Source organism: Tursiops truncatus, chromosome 3, assembly GCF_011762595.2.
Source record: "Tursiops truncatus isolate mTurTru1 chromosome 3, mTurTru1.mat.Y, whole genome shotgun sequence".
NCBI lineage: Eukaryota > Metazoa > Chordata > Mammalia > Artiodactyla > Delphinidae > Tursiops > Tursiops truncatus.
This window is the reverse complement of record NC_047036.1, coordinates 152,942,410-152,960,271: the sequence shown is the minus strand read 5'-3', so window position 1 is coordinate 152,960,271 and position 17,862 is coordinate 152,942,410. Positions and strand designations below refer to the sequence as shown.

The 17,862-nt window shown below is 43.9% G+C and overlaps 1 protein-coding gene across 7 annotated transcripts in view; it reads left to right on the top strand.

Annotated features, from left to right (window-relative positions):
- Positions 1–322: 322 nt before the first annotated feature.
- Positions 323–17,862, top strand: part of ZNF354A (zinc finger protein 354A) — a 29,370-nt gene continuing 11,830 nt past the window's right edge. Inside the window, exons 1-4 of one of the 7 annotated variants that reach the window (XM_033853664.2) lie at positions 323–475; positions 1,532–1,619; positions 5,502–5,628; positions 6,542–6,637. In XM_033853664.2, coding sequence (XP_033709555.1) covers positions 1,587–1,619; positions 5,502–5,628; positions 6,542–6,637 — 256 coding nt within the window. In that variant the 5' untranslated portion in view covers positions 323–475; positions 1,532–1,586. Of the gene's footprint in view, positions 476–500; positions 1,620–5,498; positions 5,629–5,796; positions 5,884–6,541; positions 6,638–8,073; positions 8,197–17,862 lie in introns of those variants that run through there. The other 6 variants (XM_073802878.1, XM_033853665.2, XM_033853663.2 and 3 more) reach the window with 6 other exon arrangements.

Below are 17,862 nucleotides of genomic sequence, written 5' to 3'. Positions count from 1 at the left end.
AAGACTTAAAGGGAAATAGGTTTGTTCCTGGCGGTTGTCTACTTGCCTTGCTATCATTTACACAGATGCAGAGCTACAAGTCACTGCCCTGTAGGAACCTCTGTTTCCTCCTGGAAGAACTGGGAACTCAGGAGCCAGCAGCCCAGGGAGCTCGACCACGAACCCAGAATGGAGTCTGGACAAGTGACAGGCTCAGCCGGGGCTCTCCTCGCAGACAAGCTCGAAAAACTACATTTCCCAGGATCTTTTGTTCTCGCTTGGACTACATTTGCCAGAGGGGCTCGCGACTGTCCTTGCCCCGCCCCTCCCGGACCTACGTGGGGCGTCGGGCGTTTGCCGCTGGCGCGAGCTGATTACCCGCCAGAGGTCCGCCCAGGCGGCACCGCGGGGAGTCCCCAGCGGAAGCTGCTGTCCGGCCGTGGCAGTTCCGGAGCCTCCAGCCTGCGGCCCGCGGAACCCCCGAGGCCTGGGCGAGGTGAGCGGCGGGGGGTAGGCAGGATGTGGGAGGGAGGACCGGGCTTCGGGAGGATGCGTCGCGGGGGCATGGGGCACAGGCCCAAGAGACGCGAGCCGGGCCTTTGTGGGGGCCGGCGGGCCGAGAGCCGGGCACCCCTGGCTCTGTCCGCCTGTCGCCCCCAGCCGTCCCACTGACGTGCCCCTGAACGAGACAGGTCGGGCACTTCGTCCCCATTGGCTGGACCCAGCCACCCTCCTGCTTCTTCCCGACCAGTTCCCAGCGCGCTACGTGCCCAGCGCCTGCGGGCATTTGAATTTGTTTCGGGCCGGCAGTGAACGTGAGAAAATTATTTCCTCCCTTTATCATCACCCCTGCACTCCCGAGTGACAGGCTTGTTTTGCGCGAGAAGTGAGTCGCCGGCTTCCCCCAGTGGCAGAGCCAGGACTGGACCCAGGTCTTTGGTTTTCTGTGCCCTTTCCTCAAGACAGCAGCCCTCTCCCCGCCATAGGAGAGCTGATGTTTTCCCTTTCCGAAACAGCTTTCTCTAGAAATCTGGAAATTGTTTACTTGACAGGAGGGGGAGGAATTGGGTGGGAAGGCTTGAGGTGGAGAAAAGTTGTCACATGCACGCAGGGAAGTTAGAGCAGGTGCTCTGGAGCCTGCGGTGCTTGGAATCCTGGTGCCACCCTCCCTGGCTGTGTGGACTGGGGCAAGTTGCTCCCACTCTGCCCTCAGTTTCCTGATCTATAAAATGGGGTGCTGACAGTGCCAACTGTGCTGTGGGACTCGATGATGTATTGATAGGTAGTGCCTGGCACGCGGTGAGGCTCAGGGAGTTGCTGCTACTGCTGATGGAGTCCTAGGACCTTTTCCTCTGAGCCAGGGAAAGAGCTGGGCCTGGACCAGGATGACCCAGCCCTTCTCTCTGGTCCTGTCTACCCCTCGTTCCTTCTGACTTCCTTCTCTGAGGGCACTTGGCATCATTTTCAAGTGATATAAAGGTTTCAGAGCTGCTGATTCTGAGGGGTGGAAAGCAGAAGGGGCTTCCTCCTGGCTCCCTTTTTCTTCTCTCAGATCTGGCTTCTGGAGACTTCTCCCATCCTAAGGGGAAACTGCCCAGAAAGAGGACATGGCTACTGAACAGAGGGAAGCAAGGTCTCAGGTGAGTTCATTGCCATCTCAGGTCTTAGAGACAGATGGGTTTTTTTGGTTTTTTACCCTTAAACTGACGTTTTCTCCCCAGTACAGTCTTCGCCAGAATTTGGAGCCAATGTCCTTCTCCCTTGGAAGAGTTGGTCCACCCTGGTGGATGGTAGATTGCGTAGGGAATGCTTGCCTCCAACCCCCCAATCCATGGCCTGTGTTTCTCTTTTTTTTTTTTCTAATAGACACTCTTTTATTCATTAATCTCAATTCACTGTATGATTACTGAATTGATAGATAAGATGCCACACGTCTTATACCACTTAGGGTCAGAACAAACAAACGTGCGCACTTGGCAGAGTTCCTTTCTGGCCTGCCTCCTTTGCTCAGTCACGTCCCCCTCCCTACCCTTGGCCGGAATGCTTTTCTTTTTCTTTCCGCCCGTGAGAAATCCTCATGATACCTTTGCCAGGCTTTTCCCAGTCCATAGTTTTTAGTTTTTTCTCCATCTTAACTTTCTGGATCATGTGCCTTGCTTCTGTCACTCTCTTGAAAACTGATATTGACCTGCCATTTTCATCTTTATGTTGTGAGAATGAGGATGGGACCCCATCCAGGTGAGCCACTGTGTGAACAAAGGATAGCCATGTTGGTGGGGACATAGATGGAGAGGTCTCTTGACTCCCAAGAGCAGAGAGAAGACTCCTCAGGAAGCAGCAGTGAGAGTTTCATGGGATGTTGGTAGTGGAGAGGCAGTGTATACGGTGATTACTCAGTGGGGCTTTTGAGCCAGATGGCCAGGTTTGTGCCCATCTCCTCTGTTGCTGTTAATGGGTCTTGGGCAAATAAGTCCACCTCTCTGTGCTTCAGTTTCTTACCTCTGTGTGCCTCAGTTTCTTCACCTGTAAAATGAATACAACAACCGGGCCTACCTCAAAGGGTAGATGAGAGGATCCTGGGAGTTAGTACATGGAAAGCGTTCATATCAGGGCCAGGCACATAGTAGATGTTCAATATGTGGTGCTTGTGGTAGCTAAACGATATTATTCTAGTTCATGATGTCTATCTATCTACTGTTGGTAGATAGAAATGACTGTACAGTGTCCTTCCTTTACTCATCCTCATCTAACAATAGTAGTTAACGTCGCTGGGGAATATCCTGAGGGCTTCACCTTTGTTCTCACTCTCACAGCGAAGCAGAAGTTATTACCCCCATTTTACACTTGAGACTGAGGCTCAACGAAGTCAGGTAACCTGAAATCAAACCCAGGTATGTCTGGCCTCTAAATTTATGTTAGTTATCATCCAGCCTTTCCTCTGGTATATCTTTCAGAACACGGGACAGGCCTGGCCCCCAAATTACCAGAGTTCTCTGCAATGTGATGTTGTGTATCTTTTGGACCCATGAAATGTGGTAGTGGTTGATCTTCTGAGACTGTGGCTAGGACCTGCCTCTGCATATTTGGGCTACTTTTTTCTAAGCCTTTCCCATTCCATTCCAACAGAGCCAGGCTGCTCTCTTACCCAGAATCTTCTCCATCCCTGCTTGTGAGTCCTATGTGACATTTCTCCCTAACCTCACCTGCTGCCGATACATCAGTACCACGTGGACTTGTGTGTAAAACTCAGTGACAGGACATTTAAGACCAGAGAGAGAATATACCCACCAAGTGCTGGGTTAAAAGAAAACTTCAGTTATCGTCTTGTCTCTGCCATTGAAAAAGTATGTGACCTAGTATCTTAACTGCCCTGGACATTGTGTTTCTCATCTCTAAAATGAGGATTGAACCAGGAAATGGTATATGGTCCTGTCCAGCGCCACTTTTCTTGTTCAGATTGTTTCATGCGTTTTTCTTGTCTGCCAGTTGGATTGTAAATTCTTTTGAGGGCAAAGATCATTTCTTGTATTCCCCGCCGTGTGCCAATAAATTATCTTATACATGCACTGCATGTTAATGTTAAAAATTTCAGAGAATAAAAAAGTAAAATCACTCTTACCCCAACATCTTGAGATAATCACGGTCATACCTTTGGTATGCAGCCCTCAGAATAATTTTCTGTGCATCTTTATTTATTTGTTATTTATTTATGTACATGTGTACATATGTATGTATGTATTTTTTATTTTATCATTTTAACTTTTTATTTTGATAAAATATACATAAGATTAAATTTACCACTTTAACCATTTTTGAGTATATTGGCATTAAGTATGTTCACAGTGTTGTGCTACCATCACTACTCTTTATCTCCATTGTATAGATTATCATTTATTTCTTAACCCTATGAGATAGGCGTTGAGAGGCAGTTCCTTGGATTGCAATTCTACCTCTACCACTGACCAGCTGTGATATTGTGATTCATAATATTAAATATATATTTGGTCTTTGTCCGTGTTCCTGGCACATAACTTCCAAAACCCTTGTGATTTCCTAAGTGGTTAGTAATATATGATTTTTATCCCTGAAATTACTTCAGAGCAATGAAGGCAAAATTGGTGTGTTTTGTATCCACACCAGAGTTTATGTTAATGAGGTGACTTTTGTACCCCACCTAAGGATGCAGGCTAATTGCCAGGGGAACCAACCTTGATTAAAGTGTTGGAATTTTCAGTCCTGCCCCCCGATAACCCCTCTTATCCATCTGTCGCCACCCTAGGAGATGAAAGTTGAATCAGTCACCAATGGTCAGTGATTTAATCAATCATGCCTATGTAATGAACCTCCATAAAAACCCAGAAGTGTTCAGAGTTCTTCCAGGTTGGTGAACATGTAGAGAGTCGGAGAGAATGGTGAATCCCGAGAGAGCATGGAAACTGTGCACCCCTTCCCTGTGCCTCTCTTTCATCTGCCAGTTCCTATATCTTCTTTTATAATAAACCAGTAATCTAGTAAGTAAATGTTTTCCTGAGTTCTGTGAGCCACTCTGGCAAATTAATCAAACCTGAGGAGAGGGTTGTAGAAACCTCCAATTTATAGCCAGTCAGTCAGCAGCACAGGTAACAACCTGGACTTGTGATTGACATTGAAAGAGGGCCAGTCTTGTGGGAATCTGACACTATCTTCAGGTGTCAGAATTGAGTTTAACTGTAGGACACTCAGCTGGTGTCCCACAATTGCTTGGTGTGTGGAAAAACCCCACATCTGGTGTCAGAAGTGAAGTAGTGTTGTATTAAGAGTAGAGGAGACATGCAGGAGGAGTGAGTTTTTCCTTCATACCAGTTGTGTGACTTGGATAAATTTCTCTTCGTTTTCTTTTGTGTAAAATGGACACAATAATAGTACCTTCTTCATGGGGTTGTTGTGAAGATAAAATAAAGATATACACTAAAGTTTAATATAAAGCTCTAAGAATAGTACTTAGCCTGAAAAAAGCATTCAATAAATTATAGCTATTTTAATTTCCATTATTACTGTCCTCAAGCTTTAGGGAGCACAGAGTGCCTTATTTACACTAGTCTCTCTCGGTGATTATTGAGGTTGTTTCCATTTCTTTGCTGTTACTAACACCATGATAAATGTCCTTGCATGGGCATTTTTGTTCACTGTTCATTATAAAACAAATATAGTAATTGGAGAGTTAAAGAGTATGCACATTTTAAAGCTTGTAATGTATGTTATCAAGTTGCCAACAGGAAGATAATTCTAATTAACACTCCCACTAATGGCCTTAATACCTCCACACATCTCTTGTAGCAGTTAACTCGGGGCCTGGTTCATACTTCATGCTACTCAATATATATTTGTCATTGGTCAATTGTTCATTAAACAAATGACCTGGAACCTTCAGAACCTAGAATAATATAGAAGCATTTCATGGTAGCCCGTCTACTCCCCACTGCCGCCTTTTTCACCCTGTGTGATGGATGGTCCTGGATGAGCTGGGATGTTTGTCTCTACAGCTGTCAGTGACGTTCGAAGATGTGGCTGTGCTCTTTACGCGGGATGAGTGGAGAAAGCTGGCTCCTTCACAGAGAAACTTGTACCAAGATGTGATGCTGGAGAACTATAGTAACCTTGTCTCATTGGGTAAGGAAATTTCCCCTGTAGATACAGAATTCAGAAATTGGGATACCTCAGCATCTGATTTCCTGGATAAAAGCCCTGGGTCATTAAAAACTTTAGCTGAGTTTTGCCTTAGCAGTGTACAAACTGGATCTCCATAAATAAACCTGAAAACCTTTTTCTCCCTCGTAGGTATGGAATTGCCCCATGGATGGGACAATCTACAGAGCTGCACATTAGAAATGTGACTGCAGTGACTGCAGGCAACATTTTCCCACTGTGATTGAACTATGATGTGTTTGCTCATCTCTTAACAGAGAGTATCCCTCAACCTTTTTCTCTGACCCAGCACTGGCTTTTTTCAATTCTCTTTTACAGGGGTCAGCAAACTTTTTCTGTAAAGGGCCAGGGAGTAAATATTTTCAGCTTTGTGGGCCACATATAGTCTCTGTAACATATTCCTTTTCTTTTTTTCAACCATTCTTTGCTCAAGGGCCATGCATAGACAGCGGCCTAGATTTGGCCTATGACCCATAGTTTGCTGATTGCTGCCATCTTTCAAAGGGAGTCAGATAGTGTTTTCTCATTTTAAACAAGCTACTTGGTACATAATCCTTTCCACAGATACCTGTTACAAATATTAATTTAATCTGTACATTTAACAGTGTATACATATTCCCTCTTGTATAGAAAGCTATTAGCACCCTGTTAATCAAGTCTGCATGTTTATCATACTTCACTAACATACAACTAAATGTTGTATTGCCCCTTGCTTTTACCCTAACACACCCCTCACATTGTGGGGGCACAACTTGAGCATCCCACAGAAGTTCTCTGTATCATCCTTTGAGTTTTCTGCTCAGATCTCAGATACCTCTTTGTGTCAAGGCAAAATCAAGTCTTTTTTTTCTTTTTCTTCTTTTTGGTCTATGAGCAGGACTCCCATTTTCCAAACCCGAGGTGATCTCCCTGTTGCAGCAAGGAGAAGATCCCTGGAAGGTAGTGAAAGAAAGCCCTGGAGGCTCCTCTCTAGGTAAGTGGGTGGGGAATCTCTGCAGGCAGCAGTCTGGTAAATGAGTGCATGTGCAACTCGGAGATGTTGGTCAGGGAAATTTCTGCAGGTTTTCAGTCCTCTAGAAGTTGTGGAGAAGGGACGCTAAGGCCCCGAGTCACAAGCTTCCTCTTCTTCTCTGATAATTACTGCACAGGTGAATCTCTCAGGATCTTTTTTCTTGTTATTTCCTGTTGTTTCAGAGGAGGGCTACATTGTCATGCATTCATTCAGCAAACTTAGTGCATTTAAGGAACTGCAGATAATTCATTCAGACTGAAGCTCAGGGTATATGGGAAAAGAGAGAGATAAGGAAGGAAATGAGATTAGAAAGCCAGGTGGGGGCCACACTATGAAGTGCTTTGGTACAGTTCTTAGGGATGGGAACTGTCCATGGATGACTGGAAATAATTCAAGAGTTTCAAGCAGAAGAGTTGTATGGTTGTTGATATTTTAGAAAAAATAGTCTGAGTCTGAGATACTTTAAACGTCCTTCAGTAAAGACTAAAGAAGCTGAGGTGGGTCCCTACACTGGCACAACAGCACCACAGTCAGAAAGCAGCAGCACTGGTGTGGGCGGAGCTCCAAGCTACGTGAAGGACTAAAGCTAGTTACGGTGCATTATTATGACATGTTGCCATTTATGTGTAAAGAAAATTATGTGGGTGTTTGTCTATATGCATAATATGCGTGTAAGTGCCGAGAGAAAGGTCGGGGGACACCTGAGCTGGTAGCTAGTTACATTTGGATTGGGATTGAGAATGGGCATTGATGAAAGGGGACTTTAGTTACATGCAATGTTATTAAAATTTTCACGGAGAATATATTCATGAAGTCCTTATTATGCAATTTCAATTAAATAAGAATGGTCACTTTGGAAACACTGTTGGTCTTAGATTTGAAGTGAGGAAAAACTAGAGGTGGGAACCTTCTGGAGATTATTGCATAATGTAGGCAAGACGTTACCTGGAGGAAGGCATGTGCAGTGAGTTCAGGAAAGAGGAGAGGTCCCTTCATTAAGGGTATAGGACAGGTTCGGTGTGGGATGGATTTCATTTGAAATGTTAGTGAAATATGGGTAGAGGTCACCAGTGGACAGCTGTAGAAGGTATACAGGGTTGGAACTCAACAGGGAGGTCAGGGAGCCATCAGTGCAAAGGTGGCATTTGAAGCCTTGAGCTGAGAAGATGAGGGAACGGAGGAGAGGACAGAGTCCCAGGAAACCTCAGTGTTTATGAGGTGGGTTAAGAAGGAAGAATCTGTGGCTGAGCCTGAGAAGAAGTCACCAGAGGAGAAAACTGGCAGATTCGGCTGTCATGGAAGTTGAGGACTGAGAGCTGTTGAATTGGGGAGGCCAAGGCTCTGGGGGAGCCAGGTTCTAACCCTCGCCCACTGCTTTCCTGTCCCGTGATAAACAGCAGTGCAACCTTGGACAGAAGGATGCAGGTCCTGCCCTGGCGGAGCTCAGTGGAGGGGGAGGCTAAGCGCACACAGGACTGTGGAATGACAGACTGGTGAGGACCTCGGGGGAAGAGCCGCAGGTGCTGTGAGAACGTGGAACAGGAGGGGTGCTGTGGGCAAGGCTTCCCGAGGAAGGGCCAGATCCCACGTTGTGAAAAGCGTTCAGGCACAGGAAGAGCATGTCTGAGAGTCCAGACAAAGGAAGCCGGCGTGTGGAGACGGGAGCGGGGAGAGGGGGCCGGGACCTGAGAGCCAGGCACAGCCTCTGAGGAGTTGAAGTACCCTGGCCACGGGCCCAGGTTTATATTCTGCAAGGATCAGCCTGCAACCAATGTGGAGCCACCTGGCATAGACATGGTAGGACTTGTCTGAGGTTGCTGTTGGGTCCAGACGAGTCAGTGATGCCCCCACACAATGGGGGCCCAGCAGAAGGGCTGTGGGACAGGCTGTCTCGATCCCTAAAGCGCCCGCACCTTTAGTAGAGCTCATTCTTCCCTGTATAAGGTGAGATCTTTTGAGGTGGGAACCACACTTATCTCTCCTTATATCTTTTAACTGTCCCTTGGGAGAAATATTCTGATTTTGTGGGAATTGCTAGAGACCACCACAAAGTAAACAGAGAACACAGGCAGCAGGGAACCAGTAGAGAGTTTAGGAGGGGCGTCAGGTGTGGACTGAGTATGGCGTGGAAGATCAAAGGAAGAATTGTTCCCCTTCCATTTTCCATTTCAATCAGAGCCTTGGGAGCCTCTGATCCATGAGGAATCCCCCTTCCTGAGTGAAGTGTTAGTTGGATTAAACTGAATAGGAAGTATGACTGGAGTCGAAAGCTGTCCAGAGAGACCCTGAAGGCACCTAGTGGTGACGTCAAGTCCTTCTCAGGTTTGGGAAGCTGTCCCTGAAGGAAAACTCTGAGTGGGTATCTGGAGGAAGTAAGGACATCAGAGCCAACCAGTGTGTGCGTTTCTCTTGATGGGATGAACCTCCTCTCTTTGGTCAAAGGTGACAGTCAGATGGAGCGTCCTGGGAGTGCTGGCCTGTGGTTGTGTCTCTCCTGCACCCCTGGCGAATCTCCCATCTACCTGGACTAAAGTGCCCTCGGAACAGTTTCCCTTCCAAGGGGAGCTCACTTCCCTGTGAGCTCAGGTGAAGGACCTGGATGTTCTTGGAAGCACCTTGATCATTAACTCTAGACCAGAACCAAAAACCGACCCTTTGAACAGTCACTTCCCTCAGTCTCATCTGAGTCTCTTACTTAAGAAATGAGTCCAAAGTCTAATCACTATTCTGGCATATTATGTATATAAAATATATATATATATAAAATAAGAATAATGTGATTAAGTCAACTTGAACGTCTCATGAGTTTGGTTTACACCTAACATGAAAATATTCTTTTATTCAAAAATTTAAAAATCCAGGGATGATCTAGGTTAACAGTTACCTCCAATGTAAAGGTGTTTTTCTTTCTTTGTCTTTTTCTCTTTCTTTGTTATATTTATACAAGAATTCAGGGCAGACTGAACCTGGAAGGGTGGTCAGCTGAGGGGTTGCTTGTGGGCTGCCTTCCACTCACCGAGATTTGCTGGGGCTGCATCTGCACAGAGAGTAGGGGTCTTTTTCTAATTTGCAGAAAGGTGCTATAGGGGTTATAGCGGCAGCCTAATGAAATAACATGCAGTAATTTTAAAGAGTGAATTTCTTACAAGGTGAAAGTTGAGCCCAAATGCTCTGTAGCCCTGTTTACTATGTTTGATTTAGTCTTGTTCTCATCCCCTGCGCTCCTCTCCTGCCACCAACATCTACTGTCCTTGTAATTGCCAGAATGGTCTATTTAAAAGATAGATCAGGTCATCTCACTCCCATGCTCAAAACCTCTAGTGGCTTCTATCACATAGAACACAATCCAAAGCCCCCAGCGTGGCCCTCAGAGGCCTTTGTGGTCTGGCCCCAGCTACCTCTTCGCCTTCACCTCCTTCCTCTCTGCCCTTCATAGGAGAACTCTAATCACCCTGGCCTCCTTGTAGTTCATCAGGAAGGCCAAGCAGGCTCCCACCTCAGGGCCTCTGCACTTGCTTTTTCCTCTTCTGGACCATTCTTCTTCCTGACGGCCTGGAGCCCACTTGACTCACTTCCTCACACTATACAGGTTTCTGCTGAGATGGCACTTTGTCAGTTAGACACAGCTCATCCTTTGTCCTTTGTCCTCCACAGGACACAGGTCCTTTGTCCTCCACATTCTTTATCCCCTCACCATGCTTCATTTTCTCTCAGAGTACTTATTACTGCAAAATAGTACATATTTATTATCAGCTCTTCTCTGGATTGTAAATTCCCTCATGCTGGGTTGTCTGTTTCATTTGTTCCCATGTCCCCAGTACCTAAAATAGTGCCTGGTCAGAGTCAGCTTCCAGTTAGTGAATGTACGAATGACTTGGTTAGGTAGTCGTGATGAAGACAGAAAAAAGGGAACCAGTTGCAGAGATATTTGGCAGATAAAAGCAACAGGACTTGGAGATGGTTTAGATATGGAAGATAGAGGAGATGGAGTTGTCAAGGATGCGTGCTTGGTTTGTGGCTTGTTCTGGGATGGACAGTGATATCATTCACTGAGATAGTGGTGCTAGGAGATCAGATTTGGGGGATGGTATAAATATGGTTTTGGATGAATTAAATTAAGTTGTCTTTGGTTGACCCAGTTATTCAAGTGGAGACGTCAAATAGCCTGTTTGATTTGGAGTTCCACCCCTTATAATATACCCTGGGCATTAAATGTAAATTTGGGAGACCCTGTCACTAAAGATAATTGAAACAGTGGTTGAGTTTGAGTTAGCCTGTGGAGTGGATTCAGAGTACAGCAAGAGCAAGAAAGAGCCTAGGACTCAGTCTTGAGGAACTCTGGCATTTCGTGGCTAGGCAGAGAGAAATGAACCCGTAGGGAAGACAAGGTAAGGTGTACTGTAGAAGGAAACTCAGGAGTCTGGTGTCATTGAAGTCAAGTCTCATAAAGGATGGTATCAGTAGAGGTAGGTAAAAGTAGATGAACTTGAGACATATTTAGATGGCAGAACAAACAAGTCTTGGTAATTGATTAGCGGAGGGAGAGGTGTGAAGGATGCCTTTTAAAGTTTCGATTCAGAACTGGTGCCAATTACAGAGACAAAAAGGTTATACAGGTTGGGGGAGGAAATAATCATAAATTCAGTTGAGCTGTCTTTGAAACATGTAAGTTGCTGTTTTGAGCAGGGTGTTGTATAATTAGGTATGGAGAGTGAGAGAAGTCTTGCCTAGAGTATGTTTATAGATGAAGCTGGCCTGTGGAAAGGGTACAGAGTGAAAAGAATCAGGGGCCTAGGACTCAACCCTATGGAACTCCAAGGATTAAAGATCAGGTAGAGGAAAATGAGCGCACAAAGAAGATTGAAAAGCCGCAAAGGAGATTGAAGGTGGTGGAACATGAGAAGAATTTGGAGGCAAGTTCAGGGTCACTGTAGCTTAGGTAGTGAGCATCTGAAGGAAAATGAGGGGTCACTATCAGATGCTGCTGAGAGGTAAGTTAGGTGGGGACTGAAGAGAGCATCTTGCCTTTGTCACATGAAGGTCATGGTTGCCTTAGAGAGAGTAGTGGTAAGGACAGAAGCCAGAATGGAGCCCATGAGGGGTGAGTGAGCAGGAGGACATGAATACGTGTGGGATACGACAAAGTAAGATGTGACAAGGAGGCAGTAGCTGGAGAGCTCTCCTATGCAAATATAAACAAATATTTCTTTTTTTTCCTCTGTCCACTCAAATTATATTATACAGCACACATTATTCTGCCCCTTTCACTTGATATATATTGAAACTCTTTCCATGTCAGTACATAAAGAGCGTCTTCATTCTAAGGAGTAGTTCTACAGCCTTCAGCTGGCTCTCTTCTTGGCTGGCAGAAGAGGTGATTTTGGTTGTATGTGGCTTTGGATAATGTTAGCCCAGTGGGTCCAGTTTGGGCTAGAATTTTATAAATGCTATGACTTCTAATTAGCAATATGGATATTGGTTTAAAGCTGTACCTTTATTGTGTACCCATATGATGTCCTGGTGTATTACAGTTAGAGTTAATCCAACTGTCCATCAAAGGAATCTGGTTGAATAAGCTGAGGGACATTCTCACAGTGGAATTCTCACTGTAAAAAGGAATGAGGAAGAACTCTGTAAATTCCACTGTGGGGTGATAATATTACTAAGTAGGGGAAAGTGCAGAACAGAACAGTGAGAGTAGGACTTTTATCAAAGAAAGGAGGAAATACCAAAAAATAAAAAGTGTATATTTGCTTATATTAAAAAAAAATAGAGAAGCCAAAAAAAAAAAAAAAAGGATAAAAGCAGATCTATAAAAATGGTTACCTATAAGGTGAAGGAAGAAAAAGAAAAAGGATTGAGAGAACAAGGATAGAATGCAGAATTTTTTAAGGTACATTGTTTTTATAATGTTGACTTTGGAACCATAAAAATGTTTTATAAATTATAAAACAAGATTAAACAAAAATGAAAAAGTGTTCCATAAATATTGAAAGCAAAATGAAACAAATGACCCTAATTTTGTTTCAGGTTGCTGGCTTAGTCACATAGAGAAAAATTATCTCAAATGCTTTTAAATCACAGCAGCTTGAATAAAGATCCTTAGTGATTTATATAAATATTATGATTTATAATAAGAAATATATATTTGGTACAGAGCTCCTAAAACCCTGGGAATTCCTAGGTGATGAGAGCCACAAAGGTGTCTTTGTTATGTTAATGAGGTTTCTTTTGGACCCTACCTTAGGATGGGGCCTGGTTGCCAGGACCAATCATGTGATTAGAGGGTTGAAACTTAGTACCGCCCCTTGACCTCCAGGGAGGGGAGGGGGACTGGAGGTTGAATTAGTTGCCAGTGGCCAATGATTTAATCAATCATGCCTGTATAATGAAGCCTCCATAAAAACCCAAAAGGACAGATTCAGAAAGCTTCTGGGTTGGTGAATATGTGGAGATCTGGGGAGAGTGGTGTACTTAGAGAGGGCTTAGAAATTCCATGCCCTTTCCCCATACATTGCCCTGTGCATCTCTTCCATCTGGCTGTTCCCAAGTTATATCCTCTTATAATTAACTGGTGATCTAGTAAGCAAAATGTTTCTCTGAGTTCCATGAGCCACTGTAGCAAATTAACCAAACCTAAGAAGGGGGTCGTGGGAACCTCTGATTTATAGCCAGTTGGTCAGAAGTACAGATGATAACCTGGGCTTGTGACTGGTGTCTGAGGCGGGCAGGGGGCAGTCTTGTAGGACTGAACCCTTAACCTGTGGGATATGATGCTATCTCCAGGTAGATAATGTCAGAGTTGAGCTGAATTGTAGGACACCCAGTTGGTATCCAAGAATTGCTTATTATTGATGTGGAAACCGCCCCCCCCCCCACCACATTGGAATTGGGTGAAGAACATGTAATTAGTACCTGTAAGGCAAAAATAACTTCAAAAATAATGTTGATTTTGGTGGGTATAATAAAAATATGTGGTTATGTTTACAAATAGGGTTCTTATCTTTGAGAAATGTGTTCTGAAATATTACTGATGAAATGATATAATATGGAATTAGCGTACTTTAGCATATGCTAATGAAAGAGACGTAAGGGAGTTGTATTAATTTTCTCAGCTTGCTCCAACAAAGTGCCACAAACTGTGTGGCTTTAAACAACAGAAATTTATTGTCTCACAGTTTTGCGGGACCATGCTCCCTCTGAAACTCCAGGTAGAATCCTTCCTTGCCTCTCCCTACCTTCTGGATGTGGCCAGTGGTCCTTGTTCCTTGGCTTGCAGCTGCATCACTCCAGTCTCTGCTTCTCTTGTCACTTGGTGTTCCCCTGGGGTATCTTGACATGGTCTTTCTGTGCTTGCCTGTGTCCAAATTTCCCTTTTATAAAGACACCAGTCATATTAGGACCTACCTTAATCACCTCATCTCAACTTGATTGAATCTGCAAAGTTACTATTACCAAATAAGGTCATATTCTAAGTAGTTGGAAATTAGGACTTCAACATATCTTTTTTGGGTGATGCAGTTCAACCCATAATAAGGTAATAGATGAAACAGCATTAGTGATTGTTGATGCTGGCTTGGCAATTCATTGTACAATTCATTCTACTTTTGTACATGCTGAACATTTTCCATAATAAAAAGCTTTAAAAATCAGAATTACCAACAACAGAATTTCTAAAACAGCATTTCTCTTTTTCACCAACACAGGCATTCTGGAATACATTTACAGATGTGTAGTTCTGCCCCCATGGTGGTGTTGTGTGTAATTCTCAGCATATAGCTCCCTCAATTCTCTGACTCTAGAAAACCTTAGGAGACTGCAAATGCATGTGACATTTTTATAGGAATAATTTTGAATCTGACCACCTGTAGGATAAGGTGGGAAGGATATAGGTCTGGAAAGTTGGCTTGGGTTCAAAGATTTTGATGCTGCCTTTAGCCCTCACACTATCCCTCCATCTAATCTATGGCTAATCCTTTAAAATCCCATTTTAGACATTCCTTCCCCCAAATTCTGGCCACACTTGTACGGCTTCCCAGCTTGCACTTGCTACTATCTGAGGGTAGTTTGGATGTTGTTGTAAGCTCACATTTTCATCCATTTCTGTCTTGTGTTTTTGTTGTATAAATTATCACACTTCTCCTTTTTTGTCTCTTATGCCAAACTGCGAGCTCCTTAAAGAAGTTAACTGTTTCTTTTCATTACCAGATCTGGAATGTTTTGTGGATCACATGCCTAGGATAGAGGCTGACATATTGTAGGTGCTTTTTAAGTATTTGATGAATGAATTAAATAAGGAGCAGTCAATGCTTTTTGAAATAATAAGAGGAGTTCTATACAGTAAGAAGGTTAAATTCAGTGGGAAGTAATGCTAGAAAGGTGAGAAACGGGTCAAAGGATCAAATTGAAGGTCAATAGCAATAGTCACTATTGAGTAAGGAGATCCTGAACTTGGATGTATTAATGATGGTTGTTAGAGACATCTTAGTGAAGAGATTCAAGGGAATTTGATGACTGACTAGACTTGGAATGCAGGGGAGAGAAGATTCTGAGATGAAACTGAGAATTCATGGCAAAGGAGCTGAAGAAGTTATGATATAATTCATAACTCGGAAACACAAAAAAGAGTTTGAAAGGAACGCACTGGATTCGGCTTGGGACAAGCTGAATTTGAAGAAAAATACTCAAATGAAGAGTCTAGCAGGCAGCTGGAAATACCTCTGTAAAGTGTTTTGAGGGTCAGGATAGTCATTCAGATAGGAGGTGTGGGAGTGGATGAAATCATCTAGGGAGAGAAGGTTGAAGAGAGACTCACAGAGTTTCATAAGCACCAAGGGAGGAGAATCTAGACCTAATGACAGGAACTAGTCAGGGTGGTGGTCATTGGCAAGATCACCTGGTCTCTAAACTTCTGACCTAAGTCATAACCTTGTTCATGAGTTAGCTCAGGCCCAGGCTTGATTCTGGGAGAGAGCAAAAGTTGAACTGCACTTCAGGAGACATATCTTAGACCTACAGAAAACTTTAAGCAGACCATAAAGAACAGTTAGGATGTCCATAATCCAGGACTCATGTCCCCTTCATTGGGAAACATGACTGTTTTAAGTTATTAGTCCCATTCTGGACTAAGGCATTGGCACTTGAAGTAGAGTTGAGGTGAGTTTCACAGTATTGGTATGGACCCTTGTAGCTATAATTACTTCCATTAAAAAAATGAACACTCCCCATGTCCTGTTTCTCTATTCTCCTTTAAACAGAACTTTTCAAAAGCATTTCTATACTTGATGTCTCCATGTTCTCACCTCCCATTGTTTCTTCTGTGCACTCCAGTGGGGCTTTCTTCCTTACTGTTCCATGAAAAGCAGTTATTAAATCCCAGACAGTCTCCATCTTGGCACAATCAGGGTTAAGTTTTTAATTCTTAAATTGTTTAACAAAGTTGATCATTGCCTGCTCACTGGAGTACTTTCTTCCTTTGGCTTCTGAACCACCATACTCTTCTGCTTTTCTTCCTTTTCTTGCCCTCTAGTATTACAGTGCCTAAGTGACTTTTTCAGTTCTTAAGTTTTTTTTTGTTTTTTTTTTTTGGCTGCGTTGGGTCTTTGTTGCTGCGCGCGGGCTTTCTCTAGTTGCGGCAAGTGGGGGTTCTTTGTTGCGGTGTGCAGGCTTCTCATTGTGGTGGCTTCCCTTGTTGCGGAGCACGGGCTCCAGGTGCGCAGGCTCAGCAGTTGTGGATCACAGGCTCCAGAGCGCAGGCTCAGTAGTTGTGGCACACGGGCTTAGTTGCTCCTTAGAGCAACTAAGTTGATCTTCCTGGACCAGGACTCAAACCCATGTCCCCTGCATTGACAGGCGGATTCTTAACCACTGCACCACCAGGGAAGCCCAGTTCTTCAGCTTTAAATAAAACTTACCTACTGATGACTCCTAAACACCTGAATGTAGCTTTAACCTTTTCCAAAATAATCTAAAAATATCTCCAAAATAATACATAAAAAATGTTTCAGTATCTTCTTCAGTGTCTCTTAAGGCATTTCAGCCATAATGAACATATCTGAAACAGAATAACCCCTGAGACTTGCCCTTTTCCTAGTCTTCTTCTCAGTAGCTTGTGCCAGCATTCATCATTTTCAGGCTGGAAACCTAGGAGTGATCCCTAACTCTTTTATTCCCTCTCAGCACCCCACATAGAGTCCTCCAGCAATTTCAGTTCTGTTAGTATGTGATAAGGATGCAGTCACCATATATCTCTAACCCATTTCTCACCTACTTAACTACAGGAGCCTCCTAATCTTCCCTGCTTCCACTTGTGCCCCAACAGTCTGTTCTCTACACAGTAGCCAACTTGAGTGAGCATGTAATTGCCTTGTGACTCCCCATGATACTTAGAATAAAATTCCAGAGTCCTTACATGACCTGTGAGGCCTTATATGACTTGCCTCTACCTATTCCTCCAATGTTATTTACTATTTTCTCTTTTGCTTGCTGCACTCTAGCCACACAGCCTCTTTGCTGTTCCTCAGAAGTCACCACACTTTTGTGTTTGCTGTTTTCTTTGCCCAGGAAGCTCTTGCTTCACACATCCATATGGTTGTTTGTTTACTTATTGTCAGTCCATCCCTCCCTCATACACACACACATACACACACACACACACAATACACATACACAAAACCAAGGTATAAGCTCCTCAAAGACCGGAACTCTGTCTTATCACATTCTCTGCATTCCCTAGAACATTACCTGGTCCATAGTAGGCAGTTAATAAATATTTGTGAATGGAAAGGATGTCTCCAGCATATGCAAAGATAACGAAATAAGATAAAAACATGTAGTGCTCCAGAAACTGCATGCAGTTCAGCATACCTGGCAAGAAACCAGGGTAGGGAGATGAGTACCGAGGTGAATGAAGGTCAGATCATGAAACACCTTGTTGACCATGTTAAGTACTCAGGACCTTACTTATATACAAATCATTGAAGATAAGTTGGAGGATCTTACAGAAGTTTGCAACATGGTAAGATGTGGATTTTAGAAAGATTACTGTGGCTACAGTGTGGAGACTGAATTGACAGCAAGATATGAGGTGGGGAGACTAGTTAGGAGACTACGGTGGAACAGTAAAGCATGAGAAACAGAGTACCATTTAGGTACCCGAGCCCAGTGCTCAGGGCTCTAGTAAAGTT